General features: G+C 38.0%; 1 protein-coding gene and 1 long non-coding RNA gene across 3 annotated transcripts in view; one reads left to right on the forward strand and one right to left on the reverse strand.

The window, feature by feature from the left end:
- Positions 1-311: 311 nt before the first annotated feature.
- Positions 312-9,694, reverse strand: LOC146473857 (uncharacterized). The gene is made up of 9 exons (XM_085117857.1): positions 8,173-9,694; positions 6,942-7,417; positions 6,335-6,376; positions 6,218-6,259; positions 5,857-5,877; positions 4,642-4,686; positions 2,268-2,330; positions 1,221-1,292; positions 312-767 (listed from the first exon to the last, which is right to left on the reverse strand). Exons 1-9 carry the CDS (start codon positions 9,357-9,359, stop codon positions 553-555), a joined length of 2,163 nt encoding a protein of 720 aa, XP_084973983.1. The 5' UTR covers positions 9,360-9,694; the 3' UTR covers positions 312-552.
- A 2,914-nt stretch (positions 9,695-12,608) lies between these two features.
- LOC146473858 (uncharacterized) overlaps positions 12,609-23,543 on the forward strand; it is a 32,789-nt gene continuing 21,854 nt past the window's right edge. For both annotated transcript variants that reach the window (XR_014866318.1, XR_014866317.1), the window contains exon 1: positions 12,609-12,830. This is a non-coding gene — a long non-coding RNA (uncharacterized LOC146473858). The remainder of the gene's footprint in view (positions 12,831-23,543) is intronic.

Genomic DNA, 23,543 nt, shown 5'->3' on the forward strand with positions numbered 1-23,543 from the left:
GTTATTTCACGTTGTTGTTTTGCAGAGGACCGTAAAAGAAATGTACCAAAATGTAAAACGCACGTGCAGAGCAATTGTTTTTGCTCATTAAACCTATTGTTTTGCGGCGTTGTCGTTGCCGTTGCCGTCGCCGTTGCTTAATTTCTAATTTAAGAAGCTACTACGGCGACGGCGACGGCGACGGCGACGGCGACGGCGACGGCGACGGCGACGGCGACGGCAACGTGACAAACAATAGGATTTAATTAGAAAAACAAAGGCGCTGAACGTGCGTTTTAAATTGCGGTATATTTCTTCGCTGTCCTTGGCCAAACAAAAACGTATAGTGACCAAATTCAGGGGTTTGCGGAGGACGTGACTGAGCAAATGACGTTAAAGCTTTTATTCTTTGTCTCAAGTTGAATGCCGTTCCCACCTGTAACAAGAGTGTCAATTTAACTATCTCCAGAGGCCGAAGGCCATGGCCAAGTCTCGTTATTGCTTCTTTGCCTTCAAAGGTAGACCACCCCCTTACTTTCTAGTAAGATTATGACCCAGACCAATTTCTACAGTTCACTTGCTGACCTGGCGGTTTCTTCTTGTTATTTCGTTTTTTATAAAAAATTTAACAGCATCCCATTTTCGGCGTCTAAGGACCCCTTGGCTTTTTCTCATGCAAGCTTCGCAGGCGGCTTTGCCCGGTAATGTGCCGGAGCTTATGTCTCGCCCCAGATGGGTGAAGACCGCCTTCTTTTCCTCACTGCTCCAGGCCAGTTTTTCCACCAAGCCTGAAAAGGGGAACATAAATTAACTGATGACAAACAAAAATTATTTGAGAAAAGGTAAAGAACCACGAGGTTATTGGCTTTGTCGCCCTCTTAGGTAAAGGTTTAAAGACTGACGATTTCGCGTTAAAATGTGGTTCAATGACGATCTTGAGGTAGGGCGCCATGTTTACCCAAATAATTCTGGGTAAGTAGTGGTAACTGTAATGGACCTTCTATACCCTGTTGATTCCCTGTTTTTCTTTGTTTGGGTCACGATTAAATATATCCGAAGAAACGTTTTTGAACGAAATAAGTTCTCTTCATAACGTGCATTGAGGTACTTTTCTGTACGATTTTATGGGAACTTCCCAAATTCAAACGAAATTAACTTTTGTAGTCATCATGGAGCTCATCGGTCGCCCAAATTTTGCCATCGCGCGTAGGCGAAAATGGTATCTTTACTGATCAACTTACTTTTTTTAGATCGAGGAACGGTGGCACTTCCCGGAGCTGTTGGCCCAACCGTTGAACTATTGCCTGCACGACCTGAAGAACATCAAAATATCACGAGAGCCAGATGAGATTAGCGTACTAATTTCTTCACAAAGATCATCGGTCTTCATTTGTACTGCCTCTTAATTTTAGTCGTTGAAGAATTGCTTTTGCTGTATCACTGATTTCGTTTAGCAGGATGCACTACGTAACGTACAATAAAAGTTAAGATGTATATTTGATTTCTTGAATTTTGGACTCAAAAGGATCATAAATATCAAATGGATTAAAGGATAAGGAAAGACGATCTGTGGGAAGTGACCAATCAACAGACATGGAGAAAGAAATGGGTTCTGGATTGTTCACACTTTGCAGAAGTCACCTAACAACGTCTTAAACCAAGCATTAAAGAACCAAAGATGATGATTACTAGGTGGTCACCTTGCAGAAGCTAATGTCCTATGTCCCATGCTCCAGGAGCTGGTGGAGGGAGGGAGCGGGGGAACGGGCTAGTTACTGTTGCTGTTAGTTACTTTTGTTACTCGAAATATTTTGTTTAATTGTTTGCTAATATGAGCTTCGGTGTGGAACTGTAAATAATAGTTGTTGTTGTTGTTGTAAAATGATACATAGCTTTAAGCATGGAAATACAGCCGACGTCCATCTTGGATTGCTGCAAGCCAAGAACTATAGCTGACTGGAATTGCCTCCCTAAAGTCATCGCCCATCGAGTTTATTAGAGTCTTTTAAATCTCAATTGTCAGCTCTCTTCAAGCAGTAGTTATATTTTATTTATTTAATTTCTAGATAATTGTTTTATATTATTTCACGGTTGGTGTGATGATTTAGCGATTTTTTTACCGACCAAACACATGTAGACGTAGATGTAGATGTAGGTAAAGCCTCGCACGATAGATGTCGGCTGTATTCGCAGACTTCCCCTCTGAGGACAAATTTGTGCTAGATTTCAGTAACGTATAGTTTCGTAAAGGAGGTTGGGAGTTTATTGGAGATGTTTATACAACGTACTTGTGTTACTTCCGGACGCGTGTTTGCCTGCCAGCGTGCTGTTTCCGCGTTCATCTTGAGTACCTGAAATGCATATAGTATAAACTCACTTACGTCTGTTGCGTTGAAATTATCAATTCGCAAGTATTTATTTCTGTCCGCTATCAAAACCGCTGGAAACCGCTTTTTTGGTGTCCTCTAAATATTACCGTAGAATTCCGGGAAGGCGCTACTTTAATTTCGGGTAGGCCTTACTTTCGGATGGTTAAAAAGCCTTTAATTCAGCAGTCGTCTCACAAAAAGAGGACGAGTACATGGTCATTTCGGTTATACTACTCACAAGAACAAAGCATAATGAAACAAAAAAAAAAGGCTCCAAATGTTCGAATAGCGAAAGTAATATTCGTATTATACCACAACCCTGACAGCAGTTCAGTTTTGGTAAGGCCGGCAGGAGAAATATTTTTCGCTCTCCAGTGACCTTAAATTAACTTAAATCTCTCATTGTATTAAAGTTCATCAAATTGAAACAATTGTACATGTCGAACACGTAGCTATGATCAGGTGACGATACTAGAGTCCAAAATTTTTGACACGACACAATTGGCCAATGTAACTGATGTGAACGGTAAGTACGATTGATGACCCGATATCATTGGTGATTTTCCCAATAAATAAGAAAAATGAGATATTTTTCGCAGTCACTTTTCTTATGTCCCGTTAAACAGTTTAATTTCATTGTACGTCGATCCAAATAGAGAACATTTATTTATAGAGTCAAAAGTACTACTAAAACTTTACATCAAATACAACACAGTATTTTGTTGTTGTTGAATAGTCATTTTCAAAGGACGGCTACTTTCAGGGGGGGGGGGGGTTACTCTCATGAAATGTATTGTCAATATTCTTATAGTTTCATTGTTATTATTGTTACTTTTTGAGTCGGTGGATAAAATCGCCCTAAAAAAATATATTAACAGTTTTTTGTTTCCTTCAAACCAACTTGAACTAATAGAGGTGGCTAAAAATGGGACACCTCGGAAGGCAAAAAGAAAACAACGTTATTTTCGGGGAGCCGTTACTTTAGGGGGGGGGGGGGATACTTTCGGAATTCTATTACTGCGAACGGTTCTCAACAAAATAAAAAAAAAAACCTCAACCCGCTCAATATGGACAGCGAACACTTTTTTTCCCAATCAACAAATTCTCATAGGAAAGTAACTGAACCTCGCTCATACGGACGCTCTTTGTCAATTAATTTATGTAAAAGTAGATGTCCGCAGCAATAACTAAACATATCACAACTAACTAGTCCTAAATATGCGCGGTTCTTGTCCGGCGTCAATCAAATTCTATACGCCTTCAATGCAAATTGCTTTGAAACAGTTAATCAGGTTCAATTCTCTTTTTCTTTCTATGTTAAATTTCATTTATAATTTGTTTGCTTTTCTGTTACATTTCTCTCTTTTAGTTGAAGAAAAAAAAGCTGAGCATTTGGGCTGCACCGCCATTAAGGCTGGTTTCCATATGATCGCGGATCGCAGATCGCAATAAGGTCTGCGATCGTCTGCGATCATATGGAAACCAGCCTTTAGATAGAAAATGGTTCTATCTTCTGCGATCGTCTGCGATCGCGATCGCAGGATCGCAGACGATCGCAGAAGTAGTTTACATATGATCGCAGACGATCGCAGACCTTATTGCGATCTGCGATCTGCGATCCGCGATCATATGGAAACCAGCCTTTACTGACCATTTTGCCAATGAGTTCGAGCACCGTTATACATTTAAAAATGTATAAATGAGCGACTTAAGTTTTCGTATTTTAATAGACTTAGCCACTGGATAATGGATATTTGTACGTTATAGACGTTTAGTTTCTTGGTGTTAATATTTCTGTTTCACTTCTTTTGATATTTTGCTTCAATAAAATGCATAAAATGCGTATTTTTGACCCGCTAAATACTAGTCTCCCATTGGGAGGCTAACTCAATACGGACACGCCGTTAATGCGCAATTCAGACTGGGACAGACTGGACTCGGCCTATGACATCATCGTATAGGAAAACCACCGTACTCCTCTAGATAAGTTAGCAGCGCTGGACAGCTGTTTCGGGACCGTACTCTAGTAAAGAGATTGCATTGTTTTAGTCAGAGTGGTTTTCGTGCTTTGTTTTCCTTTCTATCCGTATTAAGCCTGGTTTCTATGTAACCGCAACAACCGAGGAAAAAAAAATGTGTCCTGCGATCGTTGGGACAGTTTGGGATCATATAAAATCTAAAATATCTATTTCTGCGATAATGACTGTTTTCCTACGCAGCTTTCTCATGGTGTGTGTACAGTATATGATGAGAGAAATTCTACACTGATGATGTATCATAAAGTAATATTTACGTTTCTTTCTTTTCCTCTGGGGTGTGCAATCATCCACAATGGTATCTACATGTATAAAATGATAAAATAATAAATAAAAGAACATTTGTGATATGCTAAGTTTAAACAGATATTAAACAGTATTAAGGTCCAACTAATAACGCCGCTTAAATTATTAACCGAAGTGGAGGTGAAAAGTGGTGGATATTTACCGAGCCGCGAAGCCGACAGTGAGGTGAATAATTGTTTTAGTATACACCACACAAGCTGAATAACTAGTGGCCGAAAAATTATTTTATTTCTGACAATATACCGACAAATGGTTTGAAATTTTAAAATCTCGCGCGCCACGTTATTTGTCTGCACCTCCACCTCGGCGTCCATATGGTGGATGTGTTAATTAGTTATTTAGAAAAATCGCATTCCCTCGTGTCCTAAAACTATAACCAACTAACTGGCTGAATAAATGTTGTTTGCGTCACGAAAATGTGTTTACCTCAAGCTAGGTATTGCGTGTTTTCTTTGCACGTGTTTGTAATTTCCATACTTCTATTGTAATGTTAAATAAATTTCTTTTGAATGCCACAGATATCTATATCTGGCCATTATCTCCATAGATTGAAGACCGAATTTTCAAAAAAAAAAAAAAAACACTGGAAAGTGAGGACTAAAATGTTTGTAAACATCGAAGTTGTAAACGAAGTTAAACTTCGAAGCTGACAATCGCAGAAAGCGAAATTTTGTTATGAAGGAGAAGAAGATACGCCGATTTTCCCCCTTGTTTGCATTCTTCGCGTTCTTTTGCGCTCACTCTCTTTTGTGGTTTTGTGGCCATTTTTAAGCGCGCGCCTTTCTACTCGTTGGAAACGGTTTCAGTCTAAACCTCAAGGAAAGTGAAAATTAAAACAAAAAGTGCCAACGGTGGTAAAGGTCAGCGTTAACTCTGATTTGCGGAGAACAAGTTTTACTGCCTGTATCTCTGGCCCGCGGTTTATCTCATCATGCTGATTGAAACATCTTTGCAAGACCTTTTCCAACTCTATCAGCTGCTAATCAAAAGTCAGTGCCCTATCATGAAAAGTGATGACGTCGCAAGAGGTACAATGCGAGCATGATCTCAGAGGCCTCCGAGTGCCTTTTGACCAGAGTGGTACTCAAAGGGTTAATATATGAGACCATTACACCCTATCCATATCAGCCCTCCTATACCATGCATATTTAAAATTGTTTTCTAACCTTCATCCTCTGAAGATGAATCTGTAACAAAAAGTAAAACGGCTGCGGTCAGTGGATACTAAAATAATTGCGATCAAAACCTAAAACCCATACATCCCTGTAGGTCTTAATGGTGAAAAGCGGTCGTTTTTATTATCAAGTTTATCAAGTTTTTGGCTGGTGAGCTCAATCCAGTTCTGAGTTGATCCAGTACATAGTAACTACCAGCCTTGTCTAAAGACTTCGACAACCTGTGTACGAGTGACTGTATAGTCTATGACAAAGAATACAGAGATACAATACGTACAGCATCTCCAGACACAAAAAACAGTATGAATTAACGAAATGTTCAAATCATTTGTAAATTAAGGGAGACTCTTACGTTGATCTCCACTCATCTCGTCGTCGTCCGAGGATCCGGAGTCTAAAAGAAAGGAAAAACACTTAACACGATGTTGTGCAAAAGTTAAGAGACTGTTGTTGATGAAAAAGTACCCACCTTCCTTTTCAATAGTACCATTGTCAGGTATGTCCGGAATATCTGCCAGTTAGAAAATAAATACAGTACTTTGTTAGGAAATCCATAATTAAATTTTGTCACAGACCGTGACTAATCTGAAGCCCACACAGTTGCATGTTTTTGTTCTTCAGCTAGCTAGTTTTAAAAAAAAAAATACCATTTTCACCGTGTGACTACAGTCTTTTATTAGGATTTCTTGAAACTAAACCTTGAGTAAACTTTGACAACAACGTGATGTTTCTACTGCTACAGCTTGGTTAGCTCAGTTGTCAAAGTATCAGTAGAATCCCAACAATAACAATGACAGAGAGTGGTTCATGATATAAACTGACCACAGACCTGTCAAAAATGGTGCGCGTATGGTTGCTGTGCTCAACCTTGGCTTAGTTCACATGCTCTTTTCTCTTATACCTCTTCATATACACTCGGGTATATATGCACACTTGCGAACTGTTCTGACAGGGATTTTGTACGTAAGTTATGGTTATAGATGTATGTTGTGTCCTCAGCTTCCGGAGCTTCCATATCAAAAATGCTAATGTCGAATCGCACTATTCGCAATAAAATTTGTACTATCTTATTATACCTTCTACATTTATTTCCGTCAGGCTTTTCCCTGCCATCTGTTTAATTTCTCCAGAGTCCACTGCCAACAGCAGTTTGCTGACTTTGGCCAATTCTGCGGTGGATTCGTGCAGGCGATAAAATTCTCTGTGCACCCTTATGTCGTGTCCAAGGTGGCGCGCCAACCAATCTACGTCCACCTCAGTTAACGCCGCCGTCTGCGAAACTGTCGCAATATATTTCCGTAGCTTTGTACTCGTGATGGACTTTGGCGATTTCAGGGACCCCTCAACTTCTTTTACGCTTGCTGAGACGCAGTCCCAGCCGCGTAAATGGCCCAAGGAATTTCTGGTTGCGCAGGCAAACACAAACTTGTTAGCCTGTGGAATTGTATCAGGCCTTTTTGCAATTAGAAGCTCGATGGCAGACTTCGTTTCCGGTGTTAGAATTAAAGGGACTTTGCGCTGCCTTTTCCCAGTGATTTCTATGAGATCGAGCCTGAAGATTTAAAGCAGACCTTAATGTTATCATTATAGTAAGGAAGCAACCTACACGACTTCTTCATGTGTAAACTGAATTGTACTGGAAAACAAATATGACTGGCTTCGGACACGCTTTCTTGACAATGACTTATACTAGTAGCTATCAGCAGATTTAAATCAAACAGGCTTCCTTGGTATTCTGTATCATTTAAGCTCCGGAAATATTAACGAGCAAAGCCTACAGTTCCACAAGAGTTAAACTTATAACTATAAAAGTAATATACAAAGCTACATAAAACGCAAAAACCGGGGAAACTAATCCGAAAGGTATATCTTCTGGAATGTAAGGCGCGTTTGGGAAAGATTTACATGTGTGTAGATATCCATTTGTAGTCCATTTCGGCGTACGCTCTCTATATCAGTTTATACCAGAGATATTTATTTTTTTTGTAATTACCTCTCACATAGATGCCGTTCCAAGGCAGTCAATGACTCCTTTAAAATGGGCCCAGTTTGGGCGAGCTTCAAATTGTTGGATTTGCAAGGTGGTGAGAGAAAGGAAAGCATAAAGATGCTGCATAATAAACTCTTGAACAGCACGAGAAATTCGATATTCTAAGCTAGTAACCTCATGCACCTCCAGGAACCTTTTTCGTACTTGACATCACAACTTTTTTTAAGGTTGTCTATCCGAATGGAAAGGGTTCAAGCTGATACTAGATTTTGATCGGGATGTTGTTTCTGTTACAGTTACCTTTGAAGTAATGTTACCTTTCACATAATCGCCTTTCCAAGGGTGTCAAGGACTCCTTCAATGAACTGCTTACACTTGTCCAGTTTGGGCGACTTCGAAATTGTTCAATTTCGAGTGTAGCTGTCTCACCGGACCTTCTTTTGTTAAAAATTATGATCCTGGCCAGCGTAGCCTTCGCGAGTCTGTTCCAGGCTTCACTTTTCTTTCCTTGCGTTAGTTCTTTAGAAACGCTCTCGATCTTTTCGTCGAGGTGCTTCCTTAAAAGGGCCAGGTCTTCCGCTAGGGGCAGGTACTCGACCTTGTTCTGTTTCCTTGACCCCAATGAAGCCAGGGACCTAGAGCTGATTTTAGTGGTCCAGTCAGCTTCATAGAGGTCAAGGAAACGTTTCGCCCTCTTTATGGCCACTTCGTCTTTTCTCCGCAGGGCGGAACTCTTGAGTACTTGCGCACACTTCTTTAGGCTGTGTCCTAATTTTAGAGCAAGGGAAGGGATGCCAATCTCTAGCCTTGACTCGCCGTTGAATTGACACAGTTCCTTGACGGCATCCACCAAGGCATCGAACATAGACGTATCTATATAGTCCTGTAAAGTGGCATTCTTATTTTTGGCTTTAATTCGAAGCGTTTGGAGAAGACGCGCCAGCTGGCGCATCCTCTGAGAAACATAGTTGGCATTTTTTATGCCAACGTTTTCAAAGACGGCTGCCCCGAAGTCCGTGATCAATTGGTCGCGGCGAGCTACGGATGCGATGTCGTCGTTTTTCATGGACGAAATTACATTTTTGTACAGTTGCTGGTCTACGGTTGAAGTTGAGAGCGAACTCGTTGGTAAGAGGAGCTTTGCCTCAATCTGCACTTTCTTCCATTTTTTTTCGTCCGTTGTGGCTTTGTGAGGGCAGATGAGGCAATGCCGCCAAAGCTCATCCCCCTTGAAGAAACCAAGGCAATGAGGACATGGCAAAAAATTGGCGTGAGAGGTTTGTTTGCTGGGGTTTCGCACCACAATTAATTCGCCCTCGCCAAGCGCCAACACGTTACAATTGTGGTGGTAATCCCCCATTAAACGAATTCTCTCAAACGCCAAAATTTGCTCCTCAGAGCCTTCCTTTAAGGCCATGGCTTCAATAACTTTGGGTTCACCATTGTGGCGTCTCTTTTGGTGTCTACTCAACTTCTGAAACCTCTGCTCGCAAAACATGCACATATGTGCTTTGCTCGTAGAAATTGTTATGTTTGGAGATGTACCTACAGACAAAATCGCTTAAATTACATCAAAAGAATAATATTATCTTAATTGCGATAGCTAGGGCCTGAACCATTACGAAGAGAAAATTTCAAAAAATCCCAGTTCTCCTAGTAATATTCAAGTAAATCAAGAAACGGTTTAAAAAGTTATAGAGGAGGGGCGGGGGATAGGGGAAATCTATCTTCAGATACTTTAGCACTTGCATCCTTCTTGAAACCTTAGCTAACATTTTACCAGCCAGTTCTATGCTTGCCTGTCAGTTGAATTTTGCAAAAGCTACGTATAAGTTTCAATTGGTGCTCATCCCCCCATAAAATCTCTGTTTCTTTAAACTATTCTTTAAAATTATCTCTGAGTTCCCAAGCGTCTATTTACTTCCTGACTGACTTACTTACTTACTTACTTTACTTCATTCACACCTCCAACATTAACACACATTTACATTTGTTATATATTTAGAAATTAATTACATACAGATTTTGCCACATTTTACACTAAATATATTTTCTACGTAAGGAAATGTGTCAAAATGTCGGGTGTTAGCAGATTACAGTTGATCAACTGATTATTCGGTTTAACTGATTTAATTTAAGCTATATTGAACAGCAGAAGAATAAAACAGCTTTTTCAGATATCAAATGAATAGATAGATATAAATGGGTGTAAGGAGAACCTTTATCAGATGGTGTTGTATCAGAACCGCACATTGTCATTTAAACAAAAGGCAATTATCTCTGAAAACCAGTTTTCTTTTCTTTTTTAATCGGAATTGCTTCAGTTACACATCACTGTATCTTTTCCTTTAAAGCCTAGTAGACTGACACTGGACATTTTAATTGGTTTTGCTGACTTATTTGATAAGAGGTATCCGGGAAATTTTAAAAAGAAAAAAGGTTTTATTGTTTTCACGGCCTTTGTAATATAGCTAACACTTTATGTATTTTCAAATTCTTAACACTCCCGAGAAGAAAAATACATTTTTTCTCTCTGCCCCTCAAGAGAGGTATTATTTATAATACAGCATATTGTGTATCTGTTGACATCAAGTATATTGCACGCTCTTTTCATTTGATAAACTCTTATTTGCCTGCTGTGTTTTATACTCACTACAATCTGTTAAGAGTCGCTGGCATTTTCTTTCCATTGTAAAAACCTAATAAATGTTAAAAACTTACATCATCGATGATATCTTCAGTATCTTCATTGTCATTGGAGGTCACCTCCTCTGCCCTCACTACTGAAATAAAATGATGTCAATATGCAAACTGTATCCGTATGTTGTATATCGCGCATGGTAGTTTTAAGAGTGAGACCAACTGGATTTCATAATACCAACATCATGCTTTCAGTTTCGATATAAAATCATTTAGCTGGCCAGAGTTTTTATATTTACCCAGTAAGAGAAAATGGTTGAAAACAGGCGCTGCTTAAAGACACCTGCTCTAGCAGGCTAAAAATTATCCACATAGGCGGCTACTACGTCAGTGTGGAGTGGAAACAAATGTTTGGTTCAGTATAGCAAAGTTGATGAGGTAGTCCATCCGCTTTTAAAAAGAAATGAGTGCAAACTCTCGAATTCCATAGCAGTGACCAAATAACGCGTCAACTCTGTTAAAACTGAACCAAACATCGGATTCGTTAAAAATCAGTTATTGTAGAACAAACCTTTCATGAAAACATCAGCTTGTTTTGACCGTGATGTGGAGGGGGTTTCCTTATCCTGCTTAACACACGAAATAAACAAAACAAACCAAACACTTTAGGAGTACAGTAAAGTCTAACACTTCTTATGTCCAGCTCTATCGAAACTCACGGGGGAACAAAACTTACCCGTGGCAAATACTAACCATAGCCAACTGAGATCGTGTCGCTACCCTGTTATTCCATTCCATTCCATTTTTTATTTGCCAGAAAACCATAAAAAGATTTATACAAATAGACATATAGCGTACTACACACACTGTTCAATAATAATACAGAAGGTTGTTCCCTCTTTCTTTTTTAATTAAGAATTACAAAACTTACATTTTCATGGGCTTCATCATCATCATCATCATCATCATCATCATCATCATCATCATCATCATCATCATCAGTACTCACAGTGTCATCATTGGGATCGTACACTGACGACAGGTAGTCGTCATCAGTGTCGATGGGGCTGGGGCTCTTCTCCTCATCACTACCAATGTAAATTGTACCTTGCTTGCAGCAGCGGGGGTATTGTGATCTGGTCTAAAAAGGAAATTGTGATTAGAGATTGTTATCGATCGATGCAATAATTAGAAAACTATGTTTTTTTGTCTGTCCCAATTTTTACACTTTCATCTATATACCTGTCAACTTTTTCCGTGAGATTTGCGTAAGATTTTCGTCTTGTCATGACCGGGATTTCTGAAAACGTCCCAGCCACTTCCGAAGATTTCCGACTATTTTCCGAAGACTTCCGAAGATGTTCCGACGACCCTTGAACACTTCTGATTCGAACGGATTGTAGACATTTGAAAGCTTTTGCAAAAATTTTAGTGTCTTGTAATTCAGCTAGGACACCTTAAGCGCCCTTTCAGGGGAAATTTAATTGAATTTTTGTTATTAATCGTGTTAAAGAACAACTCGTCCGGATTTGTTAGTCAGGCGTGAGAAATTGTCCTTGATGCGTGAGATCGATGCCTTTAGTCCTCAGGCGTGAGACTCACGCATAATGCGTGAGAGTTGGCAGGTATACATCTAGCGAAAGTTGCACAAAATTCGCAGAGAGGCTTTCTATGTAGGCTGGTTCTTCGTAGCATGAAACAAAGACAGCAGCCATATTTTTACACAGAATCGTTGTAATGATCTGTTTTATTAAATGAACAAAGTATTTTAACGTGTAAAAAGACAGATACAACTTACTATGTGAAAATATGGTTTGACGAAAACCCGGTCTGTTGCGTGATAACAGGCGATCCATATTTTTACATAGTACATTATATCTTGCTTTTACATGTTGGTTTCTCGTAATCTTTGGTGATTTTATTTCATATAACCTTAATAGCCAGGTATTTTACCTAGTACAATATAGCACGATACTTTTCGTTTGGTCCTACGGCCAAATCTCCTTGTGGCCATAATCACTACACCCCTGACAGTCTTGCGTGACAATGGTGGTTTTGGAAAGGCCTGGAAACGAGTATCCGTTTTTCCACGTTTTTGATGACGCGTTTGAAAGTGCAACACTTTCGAATCCTTTCATGTGGTGTTTTCTTCAGAGATATTTAAATTGCCCGAGATTTTGTGGTAGTTCGGGAAATTGGTTTTTTTTTTAGTGGAAGTGAATTCTGTTCCTGAAAATCGAGCACAGCTTCAATTCTAAAGGTGCAGTTTTTTTTATTTATGGTGAATGCAATCACGTCGCGTATGCATACAATGGCGTCATTCAGACAACACGAGGTGAGGAAAATATTTCTTCATATTTCTTTGTAGCCTTTGCAAAATGTCGAAGCTTAAGTAATTTTACGTTACCTCCTGAAAAGTGGAGCGATTACCATTGTGCCATGATTGTTTTAAGTCTTGGAAAGAAGGGAAAACTTGTGAAAGAGCTTAGAAGAACTTACACCGTGCAAGGGGCTGTTTACATGGAGTGGGGAAGGTCCTAGCACTAGGAAGATCCGAGAAGGCGGAAAAACTTTTCGTTTGCTTTACATGCAGAAATTTCGGCCGAAGTGGTTACCAAGTGGACAAGGAAAAGAAGAATAACTGTCGGCCTTGAGCAGCTGAACGCCCGGCTGCCGCCATGTTGTTCTTTTTGTCTCTAGTACTAGGATTTTCCGAGAGAAAGTAGTTTACATGGTACAAGGATCTTCCTAGCGCTAGGATCTTCCTATCTCTCAGCTACATCTTTAGAAAGATTCTAGCGCTAGGGCCAAGTACAACTTTTTGCAAGTAAACATAATAGAGAAAACATATGGGGCTAGGATTATCCGCCCTCTAGGATCTTCCTAGTAGTAGGATCTTCCTCCTTCCATGTAAACAGCCCCTCATATAGCGATAGCATACGCGCTTACTTTCACGCTATTCGAGAAAATTCTAAAAAAGCTTATAAATTTTGCAGTTGCAGGAAAATGTGTGTACAAACAAATAAACGACGTATATGTTGTGGTTCAATTTTATCCTTGGTTTAATTTTTATTTCTCTTTGTTTAAACCAAGGATAAAATTGAACCACAACATATACTGCACTATATATGTAAGTACTGTCAACCTGATCCAGGCTCCAAATACTTACCAGTGCTTCACACACTATCCCATTGACGTCCATGGTGTCATCCTCATCTGAATCAAATATTATTTCTGGAAGTAAATTAAATATATACATGTTTGAGATCAAAGAAAGATTTGAACTGGTGAAAATATGATCAAAATGGATGGTCATTGCCTAGAAAGCCAGTCAAACAAATTGAGTGTCAGAATTTTGGTGGGTATTTCATTGGACACATTCAGTTAAAAAATGCGGAATGTCGATAATTGTCATTAGGAAGGTGACAAAAAGGTGGCCACAGTTATTTTATAATAATTTTGTTATAAAGTATTCTTTTTTAATGCAGGGTTTGCTTTTTAAACGAGTCATCTGGAACTATAAGCAGGCATGGGAAATTCTTCTGTGATACATGTACATCTGTGTACTCATTTTAAAATAATTTGTTTAACGAAATTTCTTTTACTGTCAGTTTTTTTCAAGTAAAAAAGATGTGGTCATAGTTAAGTTTGTTTCAACAATTACACTTCCCAAACACAGTATTAATAATTATCATAATAGAGGAAGTATTCATCCATAAGTCAAATAGATGAAAAAAAAAATTTGTTGGTCAGTAACTTTTTTTTTATTTTAATGGCTCCTAAAGGAGCCGTTTGGTTTGCTTGTTTCTTGACTGCTGGTCTTCTTCACTTGTTGTTGTTCTGCTTTCATCGGCTAGTCGTGTAGTGTTATACAGTAATTGCCAAATTCCAGTGGTCCACAAATCCATAGTCTGGTTGCATGTCCTATTTATTTGGCAGTTTTCTCCAGCTTATTAAGGCTTAGTTACCCAAATGAGTGCAAATTGGGACCAGATTTCTTGATGGTGTTTGCTATAATTGTAGGTAACCAGTTTAATGCAATAGAACACAGCATTCAGTATAAATTCACAATCATATGCAGCATACTGTACATAATATTATTTCTAAGTTAAATAATATAACTACGAAAAACAACCTCAAGTGCATATTAAAACAAAGTGAACTTTGAAAGATGATTTTATATTATGCAAGGCAGTGTGCAAATTATGGCTAATTTACTTATAAAAATGCATTGTTGAAATCTGGTAGAAGAGGAAATTTACATGTAAGCCAGGGGACTTTTATTAGTTAGATTCATTTAATCCTACATGTAACATGCACCTGTTTGGTTGTCAGTTTGTAATACATGCATGTCGTTGAATTACTTCTAAGCTAATTAACAGTTCTTGACAAAAGATTATTAATTTTAAACAACATGCTTCAGATATCAATCAATGGTTTAATGAAATAAATTAAAATAATTCCACAATAAAATTAAAATAATTGCACGCTGATTGGCTCATTGTCTATAAGAGTAATAAAATGATGTCAGATGTTCTATGCATTTTCTCAACAAAAATAAACTAAGGTCATTCCACTTTAAATTTGTCCATGTTATCGTAAAAAACATTAATCCATGCCAGTTTTTATGGTCTATACTCTTAAGGTTACCGTGTACCTTCAGGGGTGGCTTCAGTTAAACGGATATAGCGCCCTATATCAAATTAAAGCTTATAGAACTGGGTATTCAAATATTTCATTGCTTTTCCAAGAAAATAAATTTCCAGGTTTTTAACGTACTCACGTTCCAGAGTAATCAACTCCTTCACCATTGTTGGATATCACTTAATATTTATTAATAAATAAATAAATAAATAAATTGTTCAGGACAGCAAGCAGTTGCATGGCCAGCAGTATTCTCTTGCGGTTAAGGCGTGCTCCTTAACCTTTGCACGTGCTTGGAATTTTACTCTACTCAGCACTTGTTTTCCATGGCATGGTTGGTTTATGGCATTTTGTAGGGCGTTTGACTTCCCCTCCCTTCCCTCCCGGTAGTGTTAATTAGTTTGTTATCGTTTGGTATTTGCATTAGGGTTGGGGGTTGGGTAAGGGTTAGGGTGCAATGTATGACTTGTAAGACTTGGCAGGGCATAGAAAATCAAGAATTCAATGAATTAGCTATATAGAAATACCAATATTTGAAGAAAACAACTAAACAAGTCAATTTATTTCAGCTTGAATGAGGGTCAAGCAATATGGAATTCTGTGGTGCTGAAAGTAGCAAAAGATTGATATAGGTGTATTTTACTAACAGTATGTATAATATCATAAAACCTACCTTTAGCCTTGATAGCAGTTTTTATTGGGACTTTGGATTGATGTTTCTCTTTCTGCAAAGAAATTAAAACACTTTCACTATAATAACATGTACATGTCTTTAGTTTAAATGCAATTCTTGACACAGCTGTTGCTTGCTGGTTACATTCATGCATTTTCATATATGTTTCCAATTGGCTAATTTAAATATGTCTGATTTATCAAAGCACTTTAATCGTCACTTGTTATTTGTAAACTTTTTTATTTTTGGGAGGTTTGTTTAGTTAAGCTTGGGAATTAAATGTTCCAACCTCAATGCTATCATCGTTAATGCCACTGTCATCAATGGAAGACATCCCTTTGTGCATCTCTGCCCTTATTACTGTTAAGAGGAAATAGAAGTGTATTACATTGTCGATCTGAACATGAATGAATTCAAACTAGAAATACGTGACTCGCAAAACCTCGCGAAGCTGGGGCTGGGTGGAAAGCCCTCTTTACTCGTATTTTTAGCATCAAATGAGGAGATTAAAAGGCGCATAAGATTTTTTTTGGTGAGCATGGTGTTTCATAGTTCCACGGGCTAGTTTGTGGTTGAAAATCCATTTCTGACGCGACGTAATGTACAACGGGCGTGCAGCGCTGTCGTGTTCGACGAATTTATTTCCCACGGAAAATTATTTACCGAGGCCACAAAACGTGTAATTTCTTTAATGCACTCTTTCACAAAAAAGATTTCTAAAAGAAAGGGAAAAAATTCTGGATAGATAGTTCTGTATCCAGTGAATATTGATGAACATTGCAGTTGAAATTTGATCATGCACGCATATTTTTTTCGATGTATGCAAATTTTCCTGCAGACGACGCCAGACAGTCTGACGTCATTGTCCGGACACCTTCAAAGATATAAACATATATACACACATATATATATATAAATATATTTTTCGCTCGAATTCGCGCGGCTTAGCTCCGCTCGGGCCGGCTTGGCCCGACAAATTTATTAACCTCGCTACGCTCGGGCCTTCGGCCCTCGCTTCGCGAGGAATTAGTTTCATTGAACATCGATCATTGAGGTAATTGTCAGATCAGTTTCATTGACTTAAATTGATTAACTAATAAATATGTGCATGCACAATGAATGAGTTATCGATGTGCAGAAATGTCACTTGCTTGGTCCTTCCATGGATGTGCTTTAAAATTAAAGAAAATATGGCATACTCTGATAATTTTGCCTTTCAGTGTCTCTTCTCCTTCAATTAATATACATGGTTTTTGGAATTTGAAATAAAAAATAGCCTACATGGAATCCTACCATTTCTTCGTATGTTTTTATTTCAGTGGGTAGGGCACTCTTTTAAAAGGCAAACATATTATGCAAACACATGGCCTCTGCAGTATTATAAACCAACCTTGATGAGCGTCTGCTGTAGTAGCTGGTTGTGTGGTTGCAGTAATCACAACAGATTGCACTTCTCCATCATTCTACATAATGTTAAACAGCACAAATTGTCACATAATATTGTAACTGTGTACAGGTGATTACACAAAGTCATTCAATTTGGGATTTTCAGACATATTTTGTAATAAAAATTAAATCCACATTTATCTGCCATGCGTCAGCTCTGTTTCAATTCAACTACACTCATAGGAGCCTGCATTTTGTACATTGTCAAATAATTATTTGTCAATATTAATATTATTGTCAATATTATTTACGCTTGGGTTCTGTCAACTGCATGAGCCACTAAGCTACATGTATCTCTCTGTGTCTTTATGTTTTTGCAGGGTTTTATTTGAACAGGTACAGTGGAAACGTGAACTTTAACAATGAAAATAATTATTGAAACTTTTTATCTTGATGGATATGCCAGTGAACTTGTTAATTAAACTATAAATCTCTAGATGAAAACTTCTTATAAGCTTGGAATTGAACTGGGAATTATTCTTGAACTCATGATTGAACTGAACTAACTCATAACTTATGATCACCAAAACCACAATAGTGCAAATTAATCTGCTGAAAGTATCCTGCTTTTATAGGTTTTGAGCTGTGTTCTAGAACATTCCACATTGTCCTTGCTTTGTAATGGTAATGACTGAGTGGAGTACAATTCAGGGAGTAATCAGGCGCGTAATTTCAAATCGGCCGAGCATGTAGCGCGAGGCCAATTTGAAATTACGAGCCTGCTTACCCCTGAATTGTACGACACGAAGTCCTATTACCAATTAATTGTGCCAATAACAAAATGCAAGAATCTCAGTCTGGGAATATTTATTAACGTATGAAATAGATTCCAAAGCAAAAAAAATGACTGGTTTTAACTTTGGATGTGGAAGCCCTAAGTAGTGAAATTCCATTGGCTAGTGGCATTTGCCACTTGATTTTCATTGGTTCTTTAACTGTCTGATTTGACCTGTCCGATTACAAGCTTCTAGTAATCGGACAGGTCAAATCGGACAGTTTTGGAGTTACATAGCAAAATTAAGCCATAAATATGGGCTGTTAAGAACCAATCATATTCAAGCATTTTGTTATTGACACAATTAATAATTATATTTAGTAACTTGTTCATCTTGACAGTGATCCTGCTTTATTTCTGTTATCCTGGAACTTTCTGGAAATTAGTGATTCTGGAGCAGCTAATTAAAAATCATCCAAAGAGAACATTCTGGAACATCTCACACTGTTTAAGAACATTCTAGCAAATTCCAGTACCCATGAACTGCAAGCTTGCGACAGCAATTTATTCACATAGATAATGTATGGTATATAAATACATGGATAATGTATGGTATATAAATTGTACCCCAGTGACCACATTTCTGCCTGCAGCTGTTCGTTTGAATCAGTAGAGCTCACCATCGAGGCCACTGCAGTTTTGTTTTCTTCAAAGAAGTTTTTCTGCTCGGCATTTTGAAAGGAAATCTGAGAAATTCAACCTCGACGAGTGGCATCGCTTGACTATTTTGCGTAGAACGAGGCATGACGGAAAAATGCTAATGAATCCGCAAAGATTCGCTCACAAAAGCAGTGATCGCAACGATCGCTAGCAAGCAAAGCTGAACGTAGTTGCCCCTGCGAACTCCAACGGGGCGCCCCCACGGATCATGTGCAAACTGGGTGAGACCGCTGGCCGCATTAGCTCGAGATTAACCTTGCCTAAATTACATTTAGCCACATGAAATCTGAGAAATTCTGACTGGTAATAGAGCTGCGGTCACACACTCAACTATTTTTCCAGCGAGATGCTAACCATTGCCAGAAATCTCAGGGGACTCAGCAGTAGGTCTCCTGCCATTCTATTGGCTGTCGACATCGGCGGCATCCACAGTGTTGAAATATGGCGCAGCAAGGGCATGAAATGTTTGTAAACCTTTAGAAGTGGAAAAAACCCACCGGCACTTTCTTTTTACCCGAGTGTGCTTTCTACAAAGTAATTTTTTGGTACAAGGATTTGACTATTTCTGTTTTGTAAAATTGATCTCCCGCAATGGCCTTTGTGGTAAAACCTATCGGTACATAAGTTCTTGATCATCAAAATTGACAGAAAAATTGCGAAGGAACTAACAGGAATATCGAAAAAAACCTCACACGATTTGGAAGATTTTAAAATGCCTTGTGATTGATATGGTGCAGTAGGTTTAATTCTGTGGTCGAATTCCATACCCAATAAATTCGCTCAAATGGGCGTCAGTCATTTTGGTCTTTTTGGACGCACTCTCCTTACGGTTAAAAAAAGCAAAGCAAAATAATTTTTAAGGATAGTACATTTCATTAGCTTTATACTGATATATAGTACGGTTGTTGGTTTTAAGACAGTGCATAAATGTTTTTTTTTTTTTGTTAAGGACACCCGCGAAGGTATCTGGTAACCTTATAATCACATAATATTATATTTTTAATATTAACAAGAGACAGTTACTTTAATTTACTGGATTTTGGTTGCCAGCTGGTTATTTGAAGTGTTACGGGTGTTTTGCATTCCTCCTTCCTATAGTTAAGGCTCAGTTTCCAGAATATGCATATTGCAAGCAGTTATCTAATAGAGTGTATTTTGAAAGTAAACTCACATTCTTGTTAATTTTGTTAGCATCTGCTTTACTAACTCCTGTAGGCTTGTGCTTGTGACATTTTTGTCCTTCTAGAAGTGAAATGCATGAATGGATGCATATTGCATTAAATGTAATTAATTTATAGTTTTGTCATTAGGCAATCAACACTGGCAGGAGGGAGGGAGCGCAAAATGAATCCAGAAGGAAGCCGGCACTACCGGTTAAGTCATGCACCCTCCGATAATAATATAAAAGAGCTTGGCTAAAATTGAAGCGTGTTAATACTATGTGTTTTGATCTGTTAAAACAACACTGCTTCCTGTATATCAATATTGGAGCTTGTACGTTTTAGCAAGCTAAGCAAGAAAAGTTTGTGCTTTTCGATCTAGCACTATAATCTTAGCTTGTTCCATTGAAATAATGTGTTTTGGAAGCAGTAACTTGTGATCATGATCACTCTCTTATTAAAACCACTGTGCCTGTTCTATTCTAACTTGCATTGGATCATTGAATAATACAATTGCAGGGATTTGATTGGCTTAGCAGCTATGGTATACTAGCCGTTATACTTGTACCATGTCCAAGAAATGGCGAGAACGGATGTTTTATGAGTCAAATGAGTCAATGAGTCATGAGTCAATGAGTCAACAGGTCGGATCAGTGGTTTTTCATAATTTTTGAATTTTTTAGATAAAACTAGTGAGCAGCACGTCTGCGAACTCTTACAGTTGTAAAACGATTTATTTCCTCCTACGTGTTTCGTTTGACTAACGCACACTTCGTCAGGGAGTTTTACAATACAACATAAGTGACCTGTATATATACCTAGTGACATAAGAGACTAAAATAAATTTTACATTATGTAGAACCACACCTACGCTGGCAGATTTACATGTAGCAAACAGGCGAAAAGGTGTGCAAGGAATGACATATTTTGAGCGTGACATTAATTTTGGGGCCCACAGCTTTAGCTAAAACTGGGGGCCCCAAAATTATGTCAAGCACATATGTAAAAGAACTTTCCTTGACACTCGCGACCCATTTTTAACTCGTGAATGCGCGCATGCGCAATGAACGAGTTATAGCGATAGCTGGGTGTGCGCTTGGTCGGTTCTGTCGTTAACTTTCGGGCGTGCGCAGTGAATGAGTTTTATATTCATTTAGTGGAAAAGACACGCGAACATTTATTCTTCACGGCGCATCAGGAAATTCTTATTCAGTATGTAGAGAATAATTTGACGATCATTTAGTGCAAGAATGGAGATTTTTCGTTCAATCTAAGCAAAGTTACAAGTTTTTTCAGTTTTTCAGAAAGTCCGGGGTCGTAAACTCAATTAGTGAAAAGAAAAAACGTGAAAATTTTTTTCACGATGCGTCAGAATTCTCTCATTCATTCTGTAGAGAATAATTTGACAATCATTTTAGCATAAGAATGGAGATTTTTCGTTGAATCTGAGTAAAGTTATAGGTTTTTTTCGTTTTTTTCTACAAATTAAAGTGCGGTTTCTTTTAAGAATTAAAAATAATTTGAGTTAGAAATAATTTAATTAAAAAAAATTTAGTTTCAATTGTCAGTTTTCACGCGAAAGCGGAACGTGCCATGTCACGCATCATTGACGTCGTAAACAAAACTATGCAAATTTCTGGTGAAATAAACACTTTAAGATCTTGTCAGCTGTCATAGAGGTTTCAAAGGGAAAAAATGTTTCATTTTGGAAATTTACAACTCAGCTGGTAATTTATGGGAAAGCAAAAGGACGCGGTCGATAAATAGTTCTTATTTAGCAAGAGCTTGTCATAGTTCATTATTTTTACTTGAGGATTGCGTGGACTGAACTCCAAAAGAAAAATTTCACGCATTTATGTCGGGCATGAAATGTAATGCGATACTTTGTTGAACAGATTTCCCTTTGTGAGATTGGCTTGCCCTACAGTTATTTTGTAATTTTAATTCCCAAAAAAACTTCACTTGCCCATTGCCCGATCGCAAAATCCAGTAGCCCCGGACTAACGGGGACACGAATTTGCATGACGTAGCTGCACATGGCGTGCTTCTATGAACTTTGAATAAAAAAATACGAGATTTTTTTTTTTAATCGGCGCATCAGAATAATCTTATTCAATCTGTAGAGAATAGTTTGACAATCACTTTTATAGTACAAGAATGGTTATTTTTCGTTACATAATCGGGTAAAGATATTAATAATAATTTCTTTTAGCTTTCAAGGAAGTTTCCGTAGCCGTCTAAATTTCAATTACTATGTGTCATCTGCATTCACGAGTTGGCTCACAGGAGCCTTTGATCTACTTCAAACCGTGCCAAATCATCAATACACCGAATGTCAAAGAAAGACTGTTCACAGATTTTAGTCTTTGAGTGCTGAGAAACTCCACAACAGGTTTAACTGAATTTACTTTAAGCGCTGTGTTCAAAGGGAATTAAAGACTTTCTTCCGTAGCAGTCACAACATTTAGGCCGCCATATTTTTCGCTTCTGATCGGCTGCTACGCGGCAGGACCTGGCAACTGCTAACAAACAGCCCAGGTCGAGATTTAAATGGAAACTAGCTGCCTTGTGCATGCAGCAACAAACAACTAGACAAAATTAGTAAACGTAACGCATAATTTTATTGTTTCTCTAATTTTTTTTTTCAGAACTCATGACTCATTGACTCATTTGACTCATTAATACTTTACACTCAGAAATGGCAACCATTAAATTGTCTCCTGGTTGTTCTTGCATAGCGAAATCAGCAAGATCAAGCAATATTTATTATAATTCCACTTGAGCTTGTTGGATTAATGAGATAATTATATAGTTTACATGCCTTTATAGGCACCTTGTTGGCCATAGATCGATCTCATATCCAACGCATGCTCGTGGAGTAATAGTTAAATAACATGTTAGAGTGAATAGGTTAATTAATTAACTAAGGTTACATTGTAAGTCACAAACGAACTGAGTTAATGTACCTAGGTCAGAATTAAGGTCCAGGGCTCTTTTTGGCTGCTGGCAGTCATCTGTCAGTGAAAATAAAAGTAATGCAAATAGGGATTTGCCATCGTAAGATATTACACTGTACACGTAGCATTTGAATAGCTGACTTTTCTTGGAAATTAATGCCTGAGTGCTTCAATTCAACATAGCAAGGTACTCATGCTTGACATGCATGCAAAAGTGAATTTACATAGAAATGAACAACATGAATTAATGGCCACATGTACATATAAATTTTTAAGGTGCATCTTTGTCCAAAACTAAATTCTTTGCACATCAGATCACAGATGAGTGATTTTGTAACAGATTAGTTTTAAACACCATGAGTGTTGAAATAATTTAGAAAGGGAGGATTTTGCTGATAAAGAGAATGTATTTTTGCCCCTCAACAAATTAAATCAGATGTTGTACCTGTACTGAATTGTTATTAATGAGATGGTTACAGATTTACATGTACAATAATTATTGTACATGTAGTAACAGAGTGTTGTTGAAATTGTTTGGCTGGCATTTAGAAATTGAGCTAACTTAGAAGAGGGCAAACTTATCTTTAATTTTATTTTACAGAAGATATACACTGTATTATTGGGCCTTTCACGCTTTAATTTTATAAGCTGTAATTAAATTGCATTTTTTTTGAAGAAGAAGAGTAATCCAGCTTTTCTTTGTGCTAGATGAGGAGACTGATGTCATGTTGAT

This window comes from Pavona decussata, unplaced genomic scaffold, assembly GCF_977016875.1.
Source record: "Pavona decussata unplaced genomic scaffold, jaPavDecu1.1 SCAFFOLD_92, whole genome shotgun sequence".
Classification (NCBI taxonomy): Eukaryota; Metazoa; Cnidaria; class Anthozoa; order Scleractinia; family Agariciidae; genus Pavona; species Pavona decussata.

What these genes read in the sequence shown, in the direction of transcription:
- LOC146473857 (XM_085117857.1), bottom strand. Translation starts at nt 9,359, where the DNA reads ATGTGCATGTTTTGCGAGCAGAGGTTTCAGAAGTTGAGTAGACACCAA. An exon ending in GACGGAAATAAATGTAGAAG is followed by an intron (nt 6,377 to 6,941) that starts GTATAATAAGAT and finishes TCTAACTGGCAG; the next exon opens with ATATTCCGGACATACCTGAC. An exon ending in TGGTACTATTGAAAAGGAAG is followed by an intron (nt 6,260 to 6,334) that starts GTGGGTACTTTT and finishes CCTTTCTTTTAG; the next exon opens with ACTCCGGATCCTCGGACGAC.